The sequence below is a fragment of the Nannobrachium achirus genome (assembly GCF_963921795.1).
Source record: "Nannobrachium achirus genome assembly, chromosome: 1".
In the NCBI taxonomy this organism is placed as follows: Eukaryota; Metazoa; Chordata; class Actinopteri; order Myctophiformes; family Myctophidae; genus Nannobrachium; species Nannobrachium achirus.
In genome coordinates, this window is record NC_137810.1 from 37,767,051 (window position 1) to 37,783,792 (window position 16,742).

At 41.9% G+C, this 16,742-nt stretch overlaps 1 protein-coding gene across 1 annotated transcript in view; it reads left to right on the forward strand.

The window, feature by feature from the left end:
• Window positions 1-16,399, forward strand: part of mfn1b (mitofusin 1b) — a 30,281-nt gene extending 13,882 nt beyond the window's left edge. The window contains exons 11-18 of the mRNA XM_080724744.1: window positions 298-424; window positions 1,191-1,295; window positions 2,317-2,419; window positions 7,684-7,916; window positions 8,345-8,515; window positions 14,547-14,743; window positions 15,351-15,485; window positions 15,602-16,399. Of these exons, the coding sequence (XP_080580870.1) occupies window positions 298-424; window positions 1,191-1,295; window positions 2,317-2,419; window positions 7,684-7,916; window positions 8,345-8,515; window positions 14,547-14,743; window positions 15,351-15,485; window positions 15,602-15,671 (1,141 nt within the window). The 3' untranslated portion in view covers window positions 15,672-16,399. The remainder of the gene's footprint in view (window positions 1-297; window positions 425-1,190; window positions 1,296-2,316; window positions 2,420-7,683; window positions 7,917-8,344; window positions 8,516-14,546; window positions 14,744-15,350; window positions 15,486-15,601) is intronic.
• The last annotated feature ends 343 nt before the right edge of the window (window positions 16,400-16,742 follow it).

Genomic DNA, 16,742 nt, shown 5'->3' on the forward strand with positions numbered 1-16,742 from the left:
ATATTTACAGAAGGCTTTAGGGGCTGAAATTCACGGAGTGGGTCTTCTATTTTTTGATTCACATTTAAGATTTGTTTAATTGAAAAAGTTACAGATTATAGCTTTAAAGTAGGGCTGTTTGGTCACGGCTAAAACAATACTAAATACTGGGAGTAAGATTTATTGTCTCAAATTCATCAACTATTTTAGTTCATCAACTAATTTAGTTCACTTGCTGCATCTCGGTAGTTAGTTTTTTGCAAAAGTAAAAAAAACAAACACTTGACATCACTTCCTGTTGGGTTTCTGGGGTTCTAGAGTGGCGGGATTAGAGGAGAGAGACCTGCTGATGGACCGGCTGGAGTTCGTCAGGAAGCAGCTCAGGCTGCTGATCGACCACATTAAGAAGAAGATCAAGGAGGTCAGCGAGGAGGTGGAGGCCAAGGTAATAACATGGACCAGTGGCTCATAACATGTTCATGCCAAGGACCCCCAAATTGACTTGTTTAGCCGTGGAACACCCAAAGGATTTTGTGCCAGAGAACCCCATAAGAGAAGATTTCTGTTGTTAAACATTTTCAGGATTATTCCAAATCTTTCAAGATTTATTTTATTTTAACACATACGCTGCCCTTTAAAAATTGACATTTTCAGGCCAAACTGCCCTCAGTCTCCATAGACTTCCATGTAATCCATAGTGCACGGATCATGCACGCCCGTGCATAGATCATGCACCACGTGTGTGCATGCTGTTCACAGCTTTCAAAAAAAAGAAAAAAAACAGTTTGGAAATCCGTACAGGCATTCATGAGATAGCAGCCATTATGTTTTGTTCAAATGTAAACAAACATGGCTGCCATGTTTGAAAGATGGGGTTGGTATGGGGGTCAAACATGCAATTTCGTGATCGCGATCATTCTTAGTAGATAGAAGGAATTCAGCTGTGTCAGACAACAGGAATAACTCGGGGAAACTTGTGAGGGGGCAGTCATTGAGTTAATAAAAATAGGGTTAAAGCGGTTGTACAGAATTTAATGCTACTCATTTTTCTGGGGACCACATTGAACCCCCTCAAGGACCCTTGGACACTGAGAACCTCCAACACAGATCAACTGTTCAATGCCTGCTCATAGATTTTAAGTCAATTTATTTGGTACTGTAGGTGCACAGCATAGAGAACAGTGCAGATTCATGTTGGTTTTGTGTTCCAGGTGGCCAGTGCCATGGGGGAAGAGATATGCCGTCTCAACATCATCATTGAGGAGTTCCATGCCGACTTCCACCCCTCAGCTCACGTCCTCAAGATCTACAAATCTGTGAGTGGACCCCACTTCTATACAGTTGGTTACAGTATGTCCAGCACGAAATCCCAGGGTGACATTTGAAGTAACTACAAAGTCTGTCATAGCCACAAACGCTTTATTATTTATATGATTATTCTTTTTCTTTGTACATAATTAGTTTTTGTTGATATTATTTCATTGATGCAACAACAGTGGCTTCTATTTCAGCGTGCTAACGTTCCAGGAAGAGAAAGTCTGTCGTTTCCATTAGCTTGCAATCCCCGCCAATGATGTCACCTCACATGAAGGCCAATTTCCAAACTATTCAATTCAATTCCATATTTTAGATTGTAATTACAGAAAAGAAAAAAATAGTGTTAAAATGTTTTCATTTACTGCTTTCTATTGTTTTAGCGATACAATAAGCTGGCAATTTCTTTATTACTATTTACAGTAACACTACTAGCCCCCATTAGTCACATCTGCCCATGAAAGATTGTGGTGCATCTTGGGATTATTTTGTCTAAAAAGATATATTTAGCCACTTGTACACATGCCCCCACCCACTGAAAACAATGTCATTATAAATGGCTAAAACAATAGAAAGCAGTAAATGAAAACATTTCAACACTCATCTTTTCTTTTCTCTAATTACAATCTAAAATATTAATGGTTTCCAGTGGAAATAAGCTTAGTCTTTTCATGGATCTCCTTTTAGTAGACCTTGTACCAGTGAACTGTACCGTCATGAAACTACCTTTTCCTATGCAAACTTCTAATAAAGTCTTCAATCAATCAATCAATCAATCAAATAAATGAACCCTTCTTGTAAAAACAAAAAACAAAGTTGTCCTTTAAAGTGTCAAATCACAACATGTCTCAAGACACGTTACATCTGACATGTTCCCACCCTGAGCTGTCTACAACCCACCTCTGAGTTACAGAGTGAGACATAAACGGTACATCTTATATAATGAGCATCGTCGAAGGACCAATTACTGTATATGGTTGAAAATAGGTCAATTGTTCCTTTAACCTCTTTGACCTTTGACAGGACCTGTTGTCCCACGTGGAGGAGGGCATGGGCAAGAACCTGGCCTTCCGCTGCTCCGACGCCGTCAACAAGTCTGTTCAGTTCTCACAGAGAGACATGATAGGTAACATCACAGTTATTACATAGAGACATGATAGGTAACAGCTCACAGTTATTACATAGAGACATGATAGGTAACAGCTCACAGTTATTACATAGAGACATGATAGGTAACAGCTCAGTTATTACATAGACATGATAGGTAACAGCTCACAGTTATTACATAGAGACATGATAGGTAACAGCTCAGTTATTACATAGACATGATAGGTAACAGCTCACAGTTATTACATAGAGACATGATAGGTAACAGCTCACAGTTATTAAAGTTCTCACAGAGAGACATGATAGGTAACAGCTCACAGTTATTACAGTTCTCACAGAGAGACATGATAGGTAACAGCTCACAGTTATTACAGTTCTCACAGAGAGACATGATAGGTAACAGCTCACAGTTATTACATAGAGACATGATAGGTAACATCACAGTTATTACATAGAGACATGATAGGTAACAGCTCACAGTTATTACATAGAGACATGATAGGTAACAGCTCACAGTTATTACATAGAGACATGATAGGTAACAGCTCACAGTTATTACATAGAGACATGATAGGTAACAGCTCACAGTTATTACATAGAGACATGATAGGTAACAGCTCAGTTATTACATAGAGACATGATAGGTAACATCTCACAGTTATTACATAGACATGATAGGTAACAGCTCACAGTTATTACATAGACATGATAGGTAACAGCTCACAGTTATTACATAGAGACATGATAGGTAACAGCTCACAGTTATTACATAGACATGATAGGTAACAGCTCACAGTTATTACATAGACATGATAGGTAACAGCTCACAGTTATTACATAGAGACATGATAGGTAACAGCTCACAGTTATTACATAGACATGATAGGTAACATCACAGTTATTACATAGAGACATGATGGGTAACAGCTCACAGTTATTACATAGACATGATAGGTAACAGCTCACAGTTATTACATAGACATGATAGGTAACAGCTCACAGTTATTACATAGAGACATGATAGGTAACAGCTCACAGTTATTACATAGACATGATAGGTAACAGCTCACAGTTATTACATAGACATGATAGGTAACAGCTCACAGTTATTACATAGAGACATGATAGGTAACAGCTCACAGTTATTACATAGACATGATAGGTAACATCACAGTTATTACATAGAGACATGATAGGTAACAGCTCACAGTTATTACATAGAGACATGATAGGTAACAGCTCAGTTATTACATAGAGACATGATAGGTAACATCTCACAGTTATTACATAGACATGATAGGTAACAGCTCACAGTTATTACATAGACATGATAGGTAACAGCTCACAGTTATTACATAGAGACATGATAGGTAACAGCTCACAGTTATTACATAGACATGATAGGTAACAGCTCACAGTTATTACATAGACATGATAGGTAACAGCTCACAGTTATTACATAGAGACATGATAGGTAACAGCTCACAGTTATTACATAGACATGATAGGTAACATCACAGTTATTACATAGAGACATGATAGGTAACAGCTCACAGTTATTACATAGACATGATAGGTAACAGCTCACAGTTATTACATAGACATGATAGGTAACAGCTCACAGTTATTACATAGAGACATGATAGGTAACAGCTCACAGTTATTACATAGAGACATGATAGGTAACAGCTCACAGTTATTACATAGACATGATAGGTAAGAACAGCTCACAGTTATTACATAGAGACATGATAGGTAACAGCTCACAGTTATTACATAGAGACATGATAGGTAACAGCTCACAGTTATTACATAGAGACATGATAGGTAACAGCTCACAGTTATTACATAGACATGATAGGTAACAGCTCACAGTTATTACATAGAGACATGATAGGTAACAGCTCACAGTTATTACATAGAGACATGATAGGTAACAGCTCACAGTTATTACATAGAGACATGATAGGTAACAGCTCACAGTTATTACATAGAGACATGATAGGTAACATCACAGTTATTACATAGAGACATGATAGGTAACATCACAGTTATTACATAGAGACATGATAGGTAACAGCTCACAGTTATTACATAGAGACATGATAGGTAACATCACAGTTATTACATAGAGACATGATAGGTAACATCACAGTTATTACATAGAGACATGATAGGTAACAGCTCACAGTTATTACATAGAGACATGATAGGTAACATCACAGTTATTACATAGAGACATGATAGGTAACAGCTCACAGTTATTACATAGAGACATGATAGGTAACAGCTCACAGTTATTACATGGAGACATGATAGGTAACAGCTCACAGTTATTACATAGAGACATGATAGGTAACAGCTCAGTTATTACATAGAGACATGATAGGTAACAGCTCACAGTTATTACATAGAGACATGATAGGTAACATCACAGTTATTACATAGAGAGACATGATAGGTAACAGCTCACAGTTATTACATAGACATGATAGGTAACAGCTCACAGTTATTACATAGAGACATGATAGGTAACAGCTCACAGTTATTACATAGAGACATGATAGGTAACAGCTCACAGTTATTACATAGACATGATAGGTAACAGCTCACAGTTATTACATAGACATGATAGGTAACAGCTCACAGTTATTACATACATGATAGGTAACAGCTCACAGTTATTACATAGAGACATGATAGGTAACAGCTCACAGTTATTACATACATGATAGGTAACAGCTCACAGTTATTACATAGAGACATGATAGGTAACAGCTCACAGTTATTACATAGACATGATAGGTAACAGCTCACAGTTATTACATACATGATAGGTAACAGCTCACAGTTATTACATAGAGACATGATAGGTAACAGCTCACAATTATTACAGTTCTCACAGAGAGACATGATAGGTAACAGCTCACAGTTATTACATAGAGACATGATAGGTAACAGCTCACAATTATTACATAGAGACATGATAGGTAACAGCTCACAGTTATTACATAGAGAGACATGATAGGTAACAGCTCACAGTTATTACATAGAGAGACATGATAGGTAACAGCTCACAGTTATTACATAGAGACATGATAGGTAACAGCTCACAGTTATTACATAGACATGATAGGTAACAGGTCACAGTTATTACAGTTCTCACAGAGAGACATGATAGGTAACATCACTACATAGAGACATGATAGGTAACAGGTCACAGTTATTACAGTTCTCACAGAGAGACATGATAGGTAACATCACTACATAGAGACATGATAGGTAACAGGTCACAGTTATTACATAGAGAGACATCATAGGTAACAGCTCACAGTTATTACAGTTCTCACAGAGAGACATGATAGGTAACAGCTCACATTTATTACACAGAGAGACATCATAGGTAACAGCTCACAGTTATTACAGTTCTCACAGAGAGACATGATAGGTAACAGCTCACAGTTATTACAGTTCTCACAGAGAGACATGATAGGTAACAGCTCACAGTTATTACAGTTATTACATAGAGACATGATAGGTAACAGCTCACAGTTATTACAATTCTCACAGAGAGACATGATAGGTAACAGCTCACAGTTATTACAGTTCTCACAGAGAGACATGATAGGTTAACAGCTCACAGTTATTACATAATCGCCAAATCGCAATTGTTTGAGATAAATGCAATTATTTTCTGTTTAATCGTAATAATCATTTCAATTTTCAAAAATTGTGTAAATGGCCGATCTACAAGCTCAAAACGTGTCACATCGTGACGCGTTTTGACCTTGTAGATCTGCTATTTCCACTATTCATATTATTAAATGATGTAGGTTATTTGTCATATAATAGTATGCCCCTTGCATCATTTGTTTATGAAGCCTAAAAGCCAAACAGAAATGTAATTTTATTCATAACTTTCCAATGTTCAACAACACAATTAAATTGTTAATCGCAATTATTTGAAACATTTTCATTTTTATTATCAACCAATCGATTGTGTTATTCTGGCTTGGATCAGGTATACGTTTAAGTTCTTATTTATCTGTATCACCAATGATATAATATTTCATCATATGTATGACAATTAGTCGTCAAGCGAAATGTCATGGTCGTGACACAGCCCTACTTGAGAGTGCACGCCACCGTCTGTCTGCAACAGCCCAGCGCCCGGCTATATTTACCTCCATCTCCTGATGGCATCGCTGCATGTCATATCATGCTACGCGCACGTCATTATGTCACACAAGGCAAGCAATGCATGCTGTGCTTGATGACAGCGTTGTTGGATAAGGCATTATGCACCCTCTTGTGACCGGGCCGGGGGCAATGTTATGAGACATGGTGTGGCATGACTGCCAACGAAAGCAGGATGAGGCTCATTCATTCTAAATTTACAACGGAATCATCCAAATACATGTAGTTCTGGGGGTCCTTGGCATGAAAAAGACCCACTGATATTATAGCAACATGACCTTTTCACAAAACTCAAGGATTTGTAGAATGAATGTCAGGTATTTATAATAATAATAATAAAACTTTATTTGTATAGCACCTTTCATGACATGAAATGCAGCTCAAATCGCTTTACTGAGCAGAAAATGAAGCACAAGTGCTTAACAGAAACACATGATTACAATAGAGCAGAAAAAATAAGAACATAACATAAAATATTGAAGAACAATTTCAGAACAGTGCAGACGTCAATAGCAGCACAGGGATTTAAACATTCAGCTAAAAGCAAGAGTAAAGAAATAGGTCTTGAGCTGTGCTTTAAAGCTATCTACAGAGGATGCCTGTCTTTAGGTGTAGTAGGAGTTTATTCCAAGCTTTCGGTCCGTAGAAGCAGAAAGCTGCTTCACCATATTTTTTATGTCATTGTAGGCACATCGAGTACATCGATGCACAGCGAGTAGCAATTTCCACATGTATATTAGCATCACCAGCAATCAAGGTTCTATCATAGTCAGTGGAACAGATAGATAGAAGTTCAGATATTTCTGTAAGAAATAAGGCTTTGCTACTTTTTGGTGGGCGATATATGCTAATCATTAGAACAGAGGATTTACTCTCAAATAAGTTAGCTTGGTATTCAAAGGATAAAAAACTTCCAAAAGACAGGGACTTGAATTTAAAAATGTCAAAGAAAATGTATGCCAGACCTCCACCTTTATGGGTTATGTAAAATAAAATAGAAATATTGGGGCAGTTGAAAACATTTAACCTCAAAACAAGAATTTAACAAATAAAATCCAAACGTCCTTCCCTGTATCATCCTCTCAGAGAGCATGCAGCCTCTGCTGCCCCCCGCAGTCCAGAATCAGATCAACATGCTGGTGCCCAGCAGGAAGTTCGACCTGAGCTACGACCTGAACTGTGCCACGCTCTGCAGTGACTTCCAGGAGAACATTGAGTTCCAGTTCTCTCTGGGATGGAAGACCCTCGTCCACCGTTACCTGGGGCCCGCCAACGCACAGAGGGCCCTCAAACTGGTGGACCAGAACTTCCCCGTACAGGTGGGGGAGCATAGAAGAGCAAGGATTAGTCCGTTTAACGCATTTCAATCAGATTGACCTATTTGCATGTCACAACCGTGTGTCTGTACAAACGAATGGAAATCTACAAACTCTCTGGCAAATGCTAATCCCATGTAGCACTCGGGTGGTGCAGAGGTAGAAGTTCCTGCACACCACCGTGGAGGCTAAGGGTTCAAATCCTTCGGGCTTGTCCATGCACTCAAACATAAACACAATTGTTGAGGGTGGGAAACTAGGTGGGGTGAGTAAAATCATTGGTCAGGGTGTCGACCAACTGTAGTAGAATACATTAGTAGGCATTCGGAGAGTTGGCATAATGACTACATTGGGAGCAAAGGGGGGGGGGTCCCGGGTCCCCAAAGATTACAATTATTATAATGATCCCATATTATCCATCCTTGTCTCAGAGCGCTCAACCAGTGGCCCAAACGCCGTCCTCGGGCCCGCCCTCCATCGCAGCCCCGCCCAACCAGGAGACGGCTGTCATGACGCAAGAAGAGATGATGGTGGCCATGGCAACCAACTTGGCATCCATCACCTCCCGGACCTCCATGAGCGTGGTCATCGTAGGAGGAGTGGTGAGTGACCTGGGAGAACCCCCACGACACACCTTGTTCCTCCTCTGGGACAGTGCTTCTCAAAATGGCGTCCAATACTCAAATTCTTAAGTAGCAATACTGCAATGTAGAAATACTCCAGAGAAAATAGTCCAGAATTCTAAATTTACTTAAGAAAAGTACAAAAGTATTGGCTTGAAAATATACTCAAAGTTCAATTCAATTCAATTCAATTCAATTTTATTAAAGTGTCAATTCATAACAAGTTATCTCAAGACACTTTACAAAGGCTAAAGAGCCATGAGAGAGAGAGAGGAGAGAGGGAGAAACAAGGGAGAGACAAGGGAAAGACAACAAGGGGCACACGCACACACATACACAGGTCCCGCATGCGTATGTACAAGAACGAGCGAACGAACGCACACACACACACACAGGCGCTGCATGCGCACGCGTGTGTAGGGGGAGGGGAAGGGGAGGGGAGGGGGAGGTAAGGGTAGGGGGGGTGGGGGGAGGAGAGAGAGAACCCGAGCAGAACCTGTACCTGTGAGGTACCCCCCCGAGAGAACTCGAGTGGATACCTCACAGGCCCGAGGCCCCCACCCTGAGCAAGCAATTTGCTACAATGGTAACGAAAAACCCCCTCTTAAGGAGGAGGAAACGTCAGGCAGATCCTGACTCTGGGGTGAACAGCCGTGCTGCCTCGACCGAGTCGGGGGGACAGTAAGGAACAAAGAGAGAACAAGAGATAGACACAGAGAGATCCAGGCAGGTCCACAGGTGTGCTTCATGGAGGCCTGGTCCGTGGTCACTCTTGGTCTGCAGCTGAGTAGTCGGGTTTTAGTAGCAATCCCAGCAGCTGAGTTGTCGAGTTTTAGGTATTTAGGTTGTCGAGTTTCCAGGAACTGGAACTGTGGAGTGGGAGACAGAAAAGAAACTCCGGGGATGATCCCCGGAGTTCGAATTAGTGGCAGGCCTTATAATGGCAGGCACAGTGCTAGTTACAATTGCAATGATGTGACACAAACCCACACAACCAAAAGGGGGGAAGAGAGGGAGGAGGGTTCCCCCTCCCCTCTGACCCATTATTCAGCCCAACCCAGTGACTTTGTAAATTTGGATTAGGAGTGACTGTACGCTGTCTCACAGAGCCACGGCCTTTTGCCAGCCCGGCCACTGGTCCCAACATGCACCCGGACAGCCTGAGGGAGGTAATTTAGTCAGCAACGAACGAACGAACAAACGAAGCAACGAGCGAAGCAACGAACGAACAAGCGAACGAAGCACGAGCGAAGCAACGAATGAACGAACGAACGAAGCAACGAACGAACGAACGAAGCAGCGAACGAACGAAGCAACGAACAAGCGAAGCAACGAACGAACGAACGAACGAAGCAACGAACGAACGAACGAAGCAACGGTCTGTACTTAAGGGGACGAAGGCTCCGGAGAGCCTGCGACGCCCCAGCCGCGGAGGAGCGAGTCCTCCGAATTGATCGACACAAAGCAACGAACGAACGAACGAAGCAGCGAACGAACAAGCGACGAACGAACGAACGAACGAACGAACGAACCTAATTATAGGCTTTATCATAGAGAAACATTTTTAATCTAGTCTTAAAAACACAAAGTGTGTCTGCCACACGGACAGAGACTGGGAGGAGGTTCCACAACTGAGGTGCCTGATACTTAAAAGCTCTGGCTCCTGTTCTGGCCTTAGGTATTTTTTTGGGAATGACAAGCATGTTTTCATATTGTGGACGCACCGGTCTAGCAGTACTGCGAGGCTCAATGAGCTCTTCGAGGTACTGCGGTGCCAGACCGTGATATGCTTTGTATGTGAGGAGGAGAATTTTAAATTCAATTCTGTATTTAACCGGGAGCCAGTGTAGAGATGCCAGGGAAGGAGTGATATGATCACTTCTTCTGGCTCCTGTCAATACACGAGCGGCAGCATTCTGGACTAGCTGTAGGCTGTTCAGAGACTTACTTGGGCAGCCTGATAGTACTGAGTTGCAGTAGTCCAGCCTAGAGGTAACAAATGCATGGACTAGTTTTTCTGCATCACTTTGAGACAGGATGCGCCTCACTTTAGCAATGTTACGCAGATGGAAGAAGGCAATCTTTGAGGTTTGCTTGATGTGAGAATGAAAAGACATATCTTGATCAAACATAACCCCCAGATTCTTCACAGCGGCCTTAGAGGCCACGGTAATGCCATCCAGAGCAAAGTTCCTATCTGCCAGTTTGTCCCTTAGGTGCTTAGGGCCCAGGACGATAACTTCTGTTTTGTCAGAGTTGAGGAGTAGGTAGTTACTGGTCATCCAACTCTTTATGTCTTTGAGACATGCTTGCAGATTAGCCAGTTGATCCGTTTCATCTGGCTTCATTGACAGATATAATTGAGTGTCATCTGCATAGCAATGGAAGTGTATAGAATGTTTTCTAATGATTTCACCCAGAGGAAGCATATATAGGGTGAATAGTATTGGTCCAAGCACAGAGCCTTGTGGGACTCCGTATCTGACCTTTTCACGTAATGAGGATGTATCATTAACGTTTACAAACTGAGATCTGTCCGACAGATAGGACTCGAACCATCCCAGTGCGGTACCCCTAATACCAACCAGGTGCTCTAGTCGTTGTAACAGAATATGGTGGTCGATAGTGTCAAAAGCGGCACTAAGATCCAGCAAAACTAACACGGAGAGGAGTCCGTTATCCAGCGCGATCAGGATATCATTTGTTACTTTCACAAGTGCTGTCTCAGTGCTATGGTGTGCTCTGAAACCTGACTGGAAAGTCTCAAATAAATTGTTGTGTTGTAAAAAGTCACACAACTGCTTGGCAACTGCCTTCTCAAGGACCTTAGAGAGGAACGGGAGATTCGATATAGGTCTATAGTTAGCTAAAAGACATGGATCGAGAGTAGGCTTTTTGAGAAGAGGTTTGATTACTGCTACCTTAAAGGACTGTGGCACATAGCCTGTCACAAGAGAGATATTTATCATATTGAGTAAGGAAGGACCGATCTGGGTCAGGACCTCCTTAAGTAATCTAGTGGGGACTGGATCGAGGAGACAGGTCGTTGACTTGGAGGAAGTGATAATCGAGGTGAATTCAGAGAGCTCGATTTGGGAGAGACTGTCCAAGTACACACTAGGCTGCAAAGCCACTCCCGAGGCCACATGTGGACCAGTAGGAGACAAAAGCAGTAGATCATCGATTTGATCTCTGATTTTCTTGATTTTATCATTAAAAAATCCCATGAAGTCATTACTACTGAGAGTTAGCGGAATACGCTGTTTCACAGAGTCACGGCCTTTTGTCAGCCCGGCTATGGTGTCAAAAAGGAACTTGGGATTGTTTTTATTTTCCTCTATTAGGGATGAATAGTAGGCAGTTCGGGCATTGCAAAGGGCCCTTCTATATAGCTTAAGGCTATTCTGCCATGCTATACAGGATTCGTCCCGTTTGGCTGAACGCCATATTTTTTCCAGTTTGCGTGAGGCTCGCTTAAGGCTTCTGGTTTCATTGTTATACCAAGGGGCTAACCTCTGTTGCTTTATTACCTTTTTTTTAAGAGGAGCAACAGAATCAAGTGTCGTAAGAAGCGAGCTTGTGACACTGTCAACAAGGTGATCAGTCTGAGAGGGACTATAAGTATACATATCTTCAACTTGGTTGGAGCATATTGGACTAATGGCTAATGGCAATTTTTCCTTGAATTTATTTATAGCTTTATCGGATAGGCTTCTACCAAGGACATGTGTGTCCAATGGTGGGTAGTCCAATAGTGTGAACTCAAAAGTGATCAAATAGTGATCGGAGAGTTCCTTATCATGTGGGAAGACCATGAGATGTTCGATTTCAATGCCATACACCAAAACAAGGTCAAGGGTATGGTTGGCAATGTGTGTAGGTTTATCTACACACTGGGAGAAACCGATAGAGTCGATTAATGAACTGAATGCCTTACCAAGGCTATCAGTTTCTACATCAATGTGTACGTTCAGATCCCCATTTACAATAATCTTATTAGAGGCGAGGACCAGACTTGACAGGAATTCTGAGAATTCAGATAGAAATAGAGTGTAGGCGCCAGGTGGGCGGTACACTGTGACAAATAATAGTGGCTGTGATGATTTCCAGCTTGGATGTGAAAGATTAAGAACTAGGCTTTCAAATGACTTGTAAGTAGGTTTGGCTCCTGGACTAATAGCCAAACTGGAGCTGAAAATGGCTGCAACTCCACCTCCTGTCCGTCCTGTGTCACGAGGAATATGTGTATTAGTGTGACTTGGCGGGGTGGCTGTATTGAGACTGACATAATCGAGCTCGCTCAGCCATGTCTCCGTAAGACAGCAAACATCAAGGTGATTGTCCGATATGATTTCATTTACTGTTACACCTTTTTTGCTTAAAGATCTAATGTTCAGGAGCCCACACTTAATATTTATATTTACTGGCATTACTGCGTTGGTTTTGATCTGTACTAGGTTTGTTTGCACAGATCCTTGTCCAGCTGGTATATTACGCCTAACTGGTCGAACAGTTATAATTGTTTTAATTTGGGTAGGTGGCTGCTCTGGTGGAAGCACAGAGAAGTGTGTAAGACTGCAACTCTGCTTTCTGGTCCCAACTCTGGTTGGTCATAGATTCTTGATAAAGTCATCCATGTTTTTGGAGATAGTCTGCGCACCATCCCAAGTTGGATGTATGCCGTCTCTCCCCATCAGACCAGATTTCCCCTGGAAGGTTTGCCACTGATCAATAAAGCCCACGTTATTATCTGGGCACCAACCTGACAACCAGCGGTTGAATGAAGCCATACGACTGTACATTTCATCATTAGTCATATCTGGCAGGGGACCAGAGAAAATTACGGAGTCCGACATTGTCTTTGCATATGTGCACACTGACTCAACATTTATCTTAGTGATCTCCGATCTTTTGCGTCGTGTGTCATTTCCACCGCAGTGGATTATAATCTTATCATAGCGTTTAAATGTTTTACCTTTAGCAATTATTTTTAGGTTTGATTCAATGTCGCCCGCTCTGGCCCCGGGGATGCATTTAACTATGGTCCCTGGTGTCACTAGTTTCACGTTTCTCATTATAGAACTACCAATAACCAGAGTTGTATTCTTAATGACAGGTTTAGCCTGCTTAGAGGCTTTGTCATTGATCGGAGGTGGAGATATGTTCTCACTGACATGCTCAATGGGTGTATCAGTGAGTGGGGAAAATCTGTTTGAAACGTGAGGTGGTTGGTGTCCCGCGTGCTTTTGTTTTCGTTTACGCTTTCCACCAGTAACATCCACCCAGTTCCAAAATAATAATAATACATCACCCAGTTCCAAAATAATAATAATACATCAGACTTATATAGTGCTTTTCGTGATACCCAAAGTCCGTACTAGGTTCCGCATTAGGTTCCGTTTTATACACTCTCGAAGGGTTCATTCGGTGGTTCCCAGCTACCTGTATTCATCTTTTCCTGGAGACTCTTGAACTTCCGCAGGGACCCCTGGCCCCACTTTGATAACCACTGCTAAGGAGGGGAAATTGGGCATAAATACTAAATTGGGAAGAAAACATTTGACATTTTTGACAAACATTGATTGTCCGTCCCAGGTGTGGCTAGGGATGGGGCGATAAGCGATGTTCTCGTTTATCGTGATAAAAAACACTCAGGATAATCGTATCATGGAGATTTAATTCATCTTGATATCGTCCTCCGTCATGCACTGTGATCAATTCACCTTTTATTTGCCGAGCTGCATATCCAGTACCACTTAAACCCTCTATAATTGGTAAAAGGTACTTATAATATACGTAGTCTTTTTTCACTTTCTTAAATGTCTTTGCCAAAAAATAGCCGATCTACAGTCGCGACGCGTTGTGAGCTTGTAGATCTGGATTTTTTTTCCCGGGGCAAATGTTTCGCTCCCGGGATAATGGATTTTGATTATCACGATAATATCGTAAATCGCAATTTCTTTTGTCACAATAAGCGTGATATGACATTTTCATATCGTCCCATCCCTAGGTGTGGCGAACCGTGGGCTGGAGGCTGATCGCCCTGTCGGGCTCGCTGTACGGCATGCTGTACCTGTATGAGAGGCTCACCTGGACCACCAAGGCCAAGGAGCGCGCCCTGAAGCGCCAGTTTGTGGACTATGCCACCGAGAAGCTGCAGCTCATCGTTAACTTCACCAGCGCCAACTGCAGCCACCAGGTCCAGCAGTAAGTAACAGTGATGATGCAGCGTGAGAACAAATGAGAGAGAGGGAGAGAGAGAGAAAGAGAAACTCCACGTAGGCCTACTGTAGGTGCGTGCTGCGTGCGTTGTCCTCAGGCTCAGCAGGGGAAATTACGTTCTCTACATATTCACATCTTGCTAAAGTATAGATATAAGCTTATTGCAGGATTTTGCGGGGCCTGCTGGCTTTATTTTGACCGCCTGCTCCCGCCCAGGCGCCCACAGGGATTAAAATACCGGCCGCGCCGCTACTACAGTATTTGCGGCGGATCCTGCAGGTCCCACAGAACTCTAACAGGGAGTTAGTGAGTAAAGTGGGTTTGGGGAGGGGGGTGTACGTACATGTAGATATACCAAATATCTACATGTATATGTTGAAGGGGTGCACACAAATGCCTGAGTAGACATAAAAACGTTAACCACAGAAGTGTTTTAAAGAGAAATATCCCTTTAAATGGTTAACTTAACTACTGGGGCTAGTCTCCCTGGAACCTCCAGAACACACACGCACACACGCCACAGCCTTCAGCCCCCTCTGTGTATCAGCTACGTAACGACATGACGGCCTGTGTGCTGACCCTTTGTTTCCAGGGAGATGGCCATGACGTTCGCCCGGCTGTGTCAGCAGGTGGACCAGACACAGAAAGAGCTGGAGGCAGAGATCAGCCGGCTGACGGCCAACATAGAGCAGCTGGAGACCGTTCAGAGTCACTCCAAGACCCTACGGTCAGTACCGTGCCCTACCAGCAGCTTACAGTAGTGGGAAGTAAACTAAGTGGAAATGTATTTAAATCAAGACATTACTAAAAACATTTTCTGCAATATTCTTCTCCCCCTTTTAGACACAAAGCCACTGCACTGGAGACACAGTTGGAGGCCTTCACAAATCAGTATCTACAACCGCAGCAGTGATGATCTAAGGTCTGTCCTCCTCCTCCTCCTCGTCTCCTTCCCTGGCGTCGTTGGGAAGGTTGGATAGAGAAGACGACGATGCCCACCCTCATCGACAGTATTTCCTCCAAAATAAGAACCTTTACTCTCACACAGATCACGCTTATGTCCAGTGTGGCTGCACCTAAAACCAACGGACAGCAGTGAACAAACTATGGAACAAAACTGCCCGTGATACGAACACAACACTGCGTGGATTGGTGTGGTTTGAGAAGGTGCTGTTGGAACAGTGTAAAACCTCATTTGGTATGAAGGACAGGAGGTGCTTACCACTACCAGACTAACTGTGAATGCCTTTTTGACTCCCTGTATAGTGAATATGTGTGCGTGTATAAAAGTGTGTAAGTGGAAAGCTTTTGAGGCATGTGATCTGTATTTTGGCGGTTAATCGTGATATGACAATGGCACAGAAAGGAAGAAAAAGCAGAAATCTTATTTTTGTTGAATAATGAGTAACTAGTTTAATTTGCTGAGAGGAAAAAATATTTTAAAGGGAAAACTTGATCATTTCTCTAAATAAATAGACTGAACAATCCATACTGTATAGGCATCTTTTGATAACATGGCGTTTTATAGTCCAGTCCTGTCATTTGTATTATAATTGGACCTAATCTGTCATAGGAATTTCAGTAATCTCTACTTTGTAAATGTTTTTCCTTTCCTTGAATGCGAGTTGAAATACCTCCCTATTCCCCAGACTGTATTAAAATATGATTTGTGTATAAAGTTGTCTCCCTTGATGCACTGGCGCACCATACAGTAACATTGTGGCCTCCATATGCATAAACATTTCTCAACATTTCTTTTGACACTTGACTTGAGATGTTAAAATGAACCAAGACAGGATTTCTTGGTTAAAAGCTTTTTTTTTTTTTATTGGTTACATTATCAACTCATGGCAACATATCAGTATCACCAAGCCACTGTACAAAAAGAAAGAAAAAGGAATTTGGTGTGAAAAAGACTATAAAAATTATTCCATAACAAGTGATTATAATTTCACACAATAGCACTGTAAGATAATTATCATGG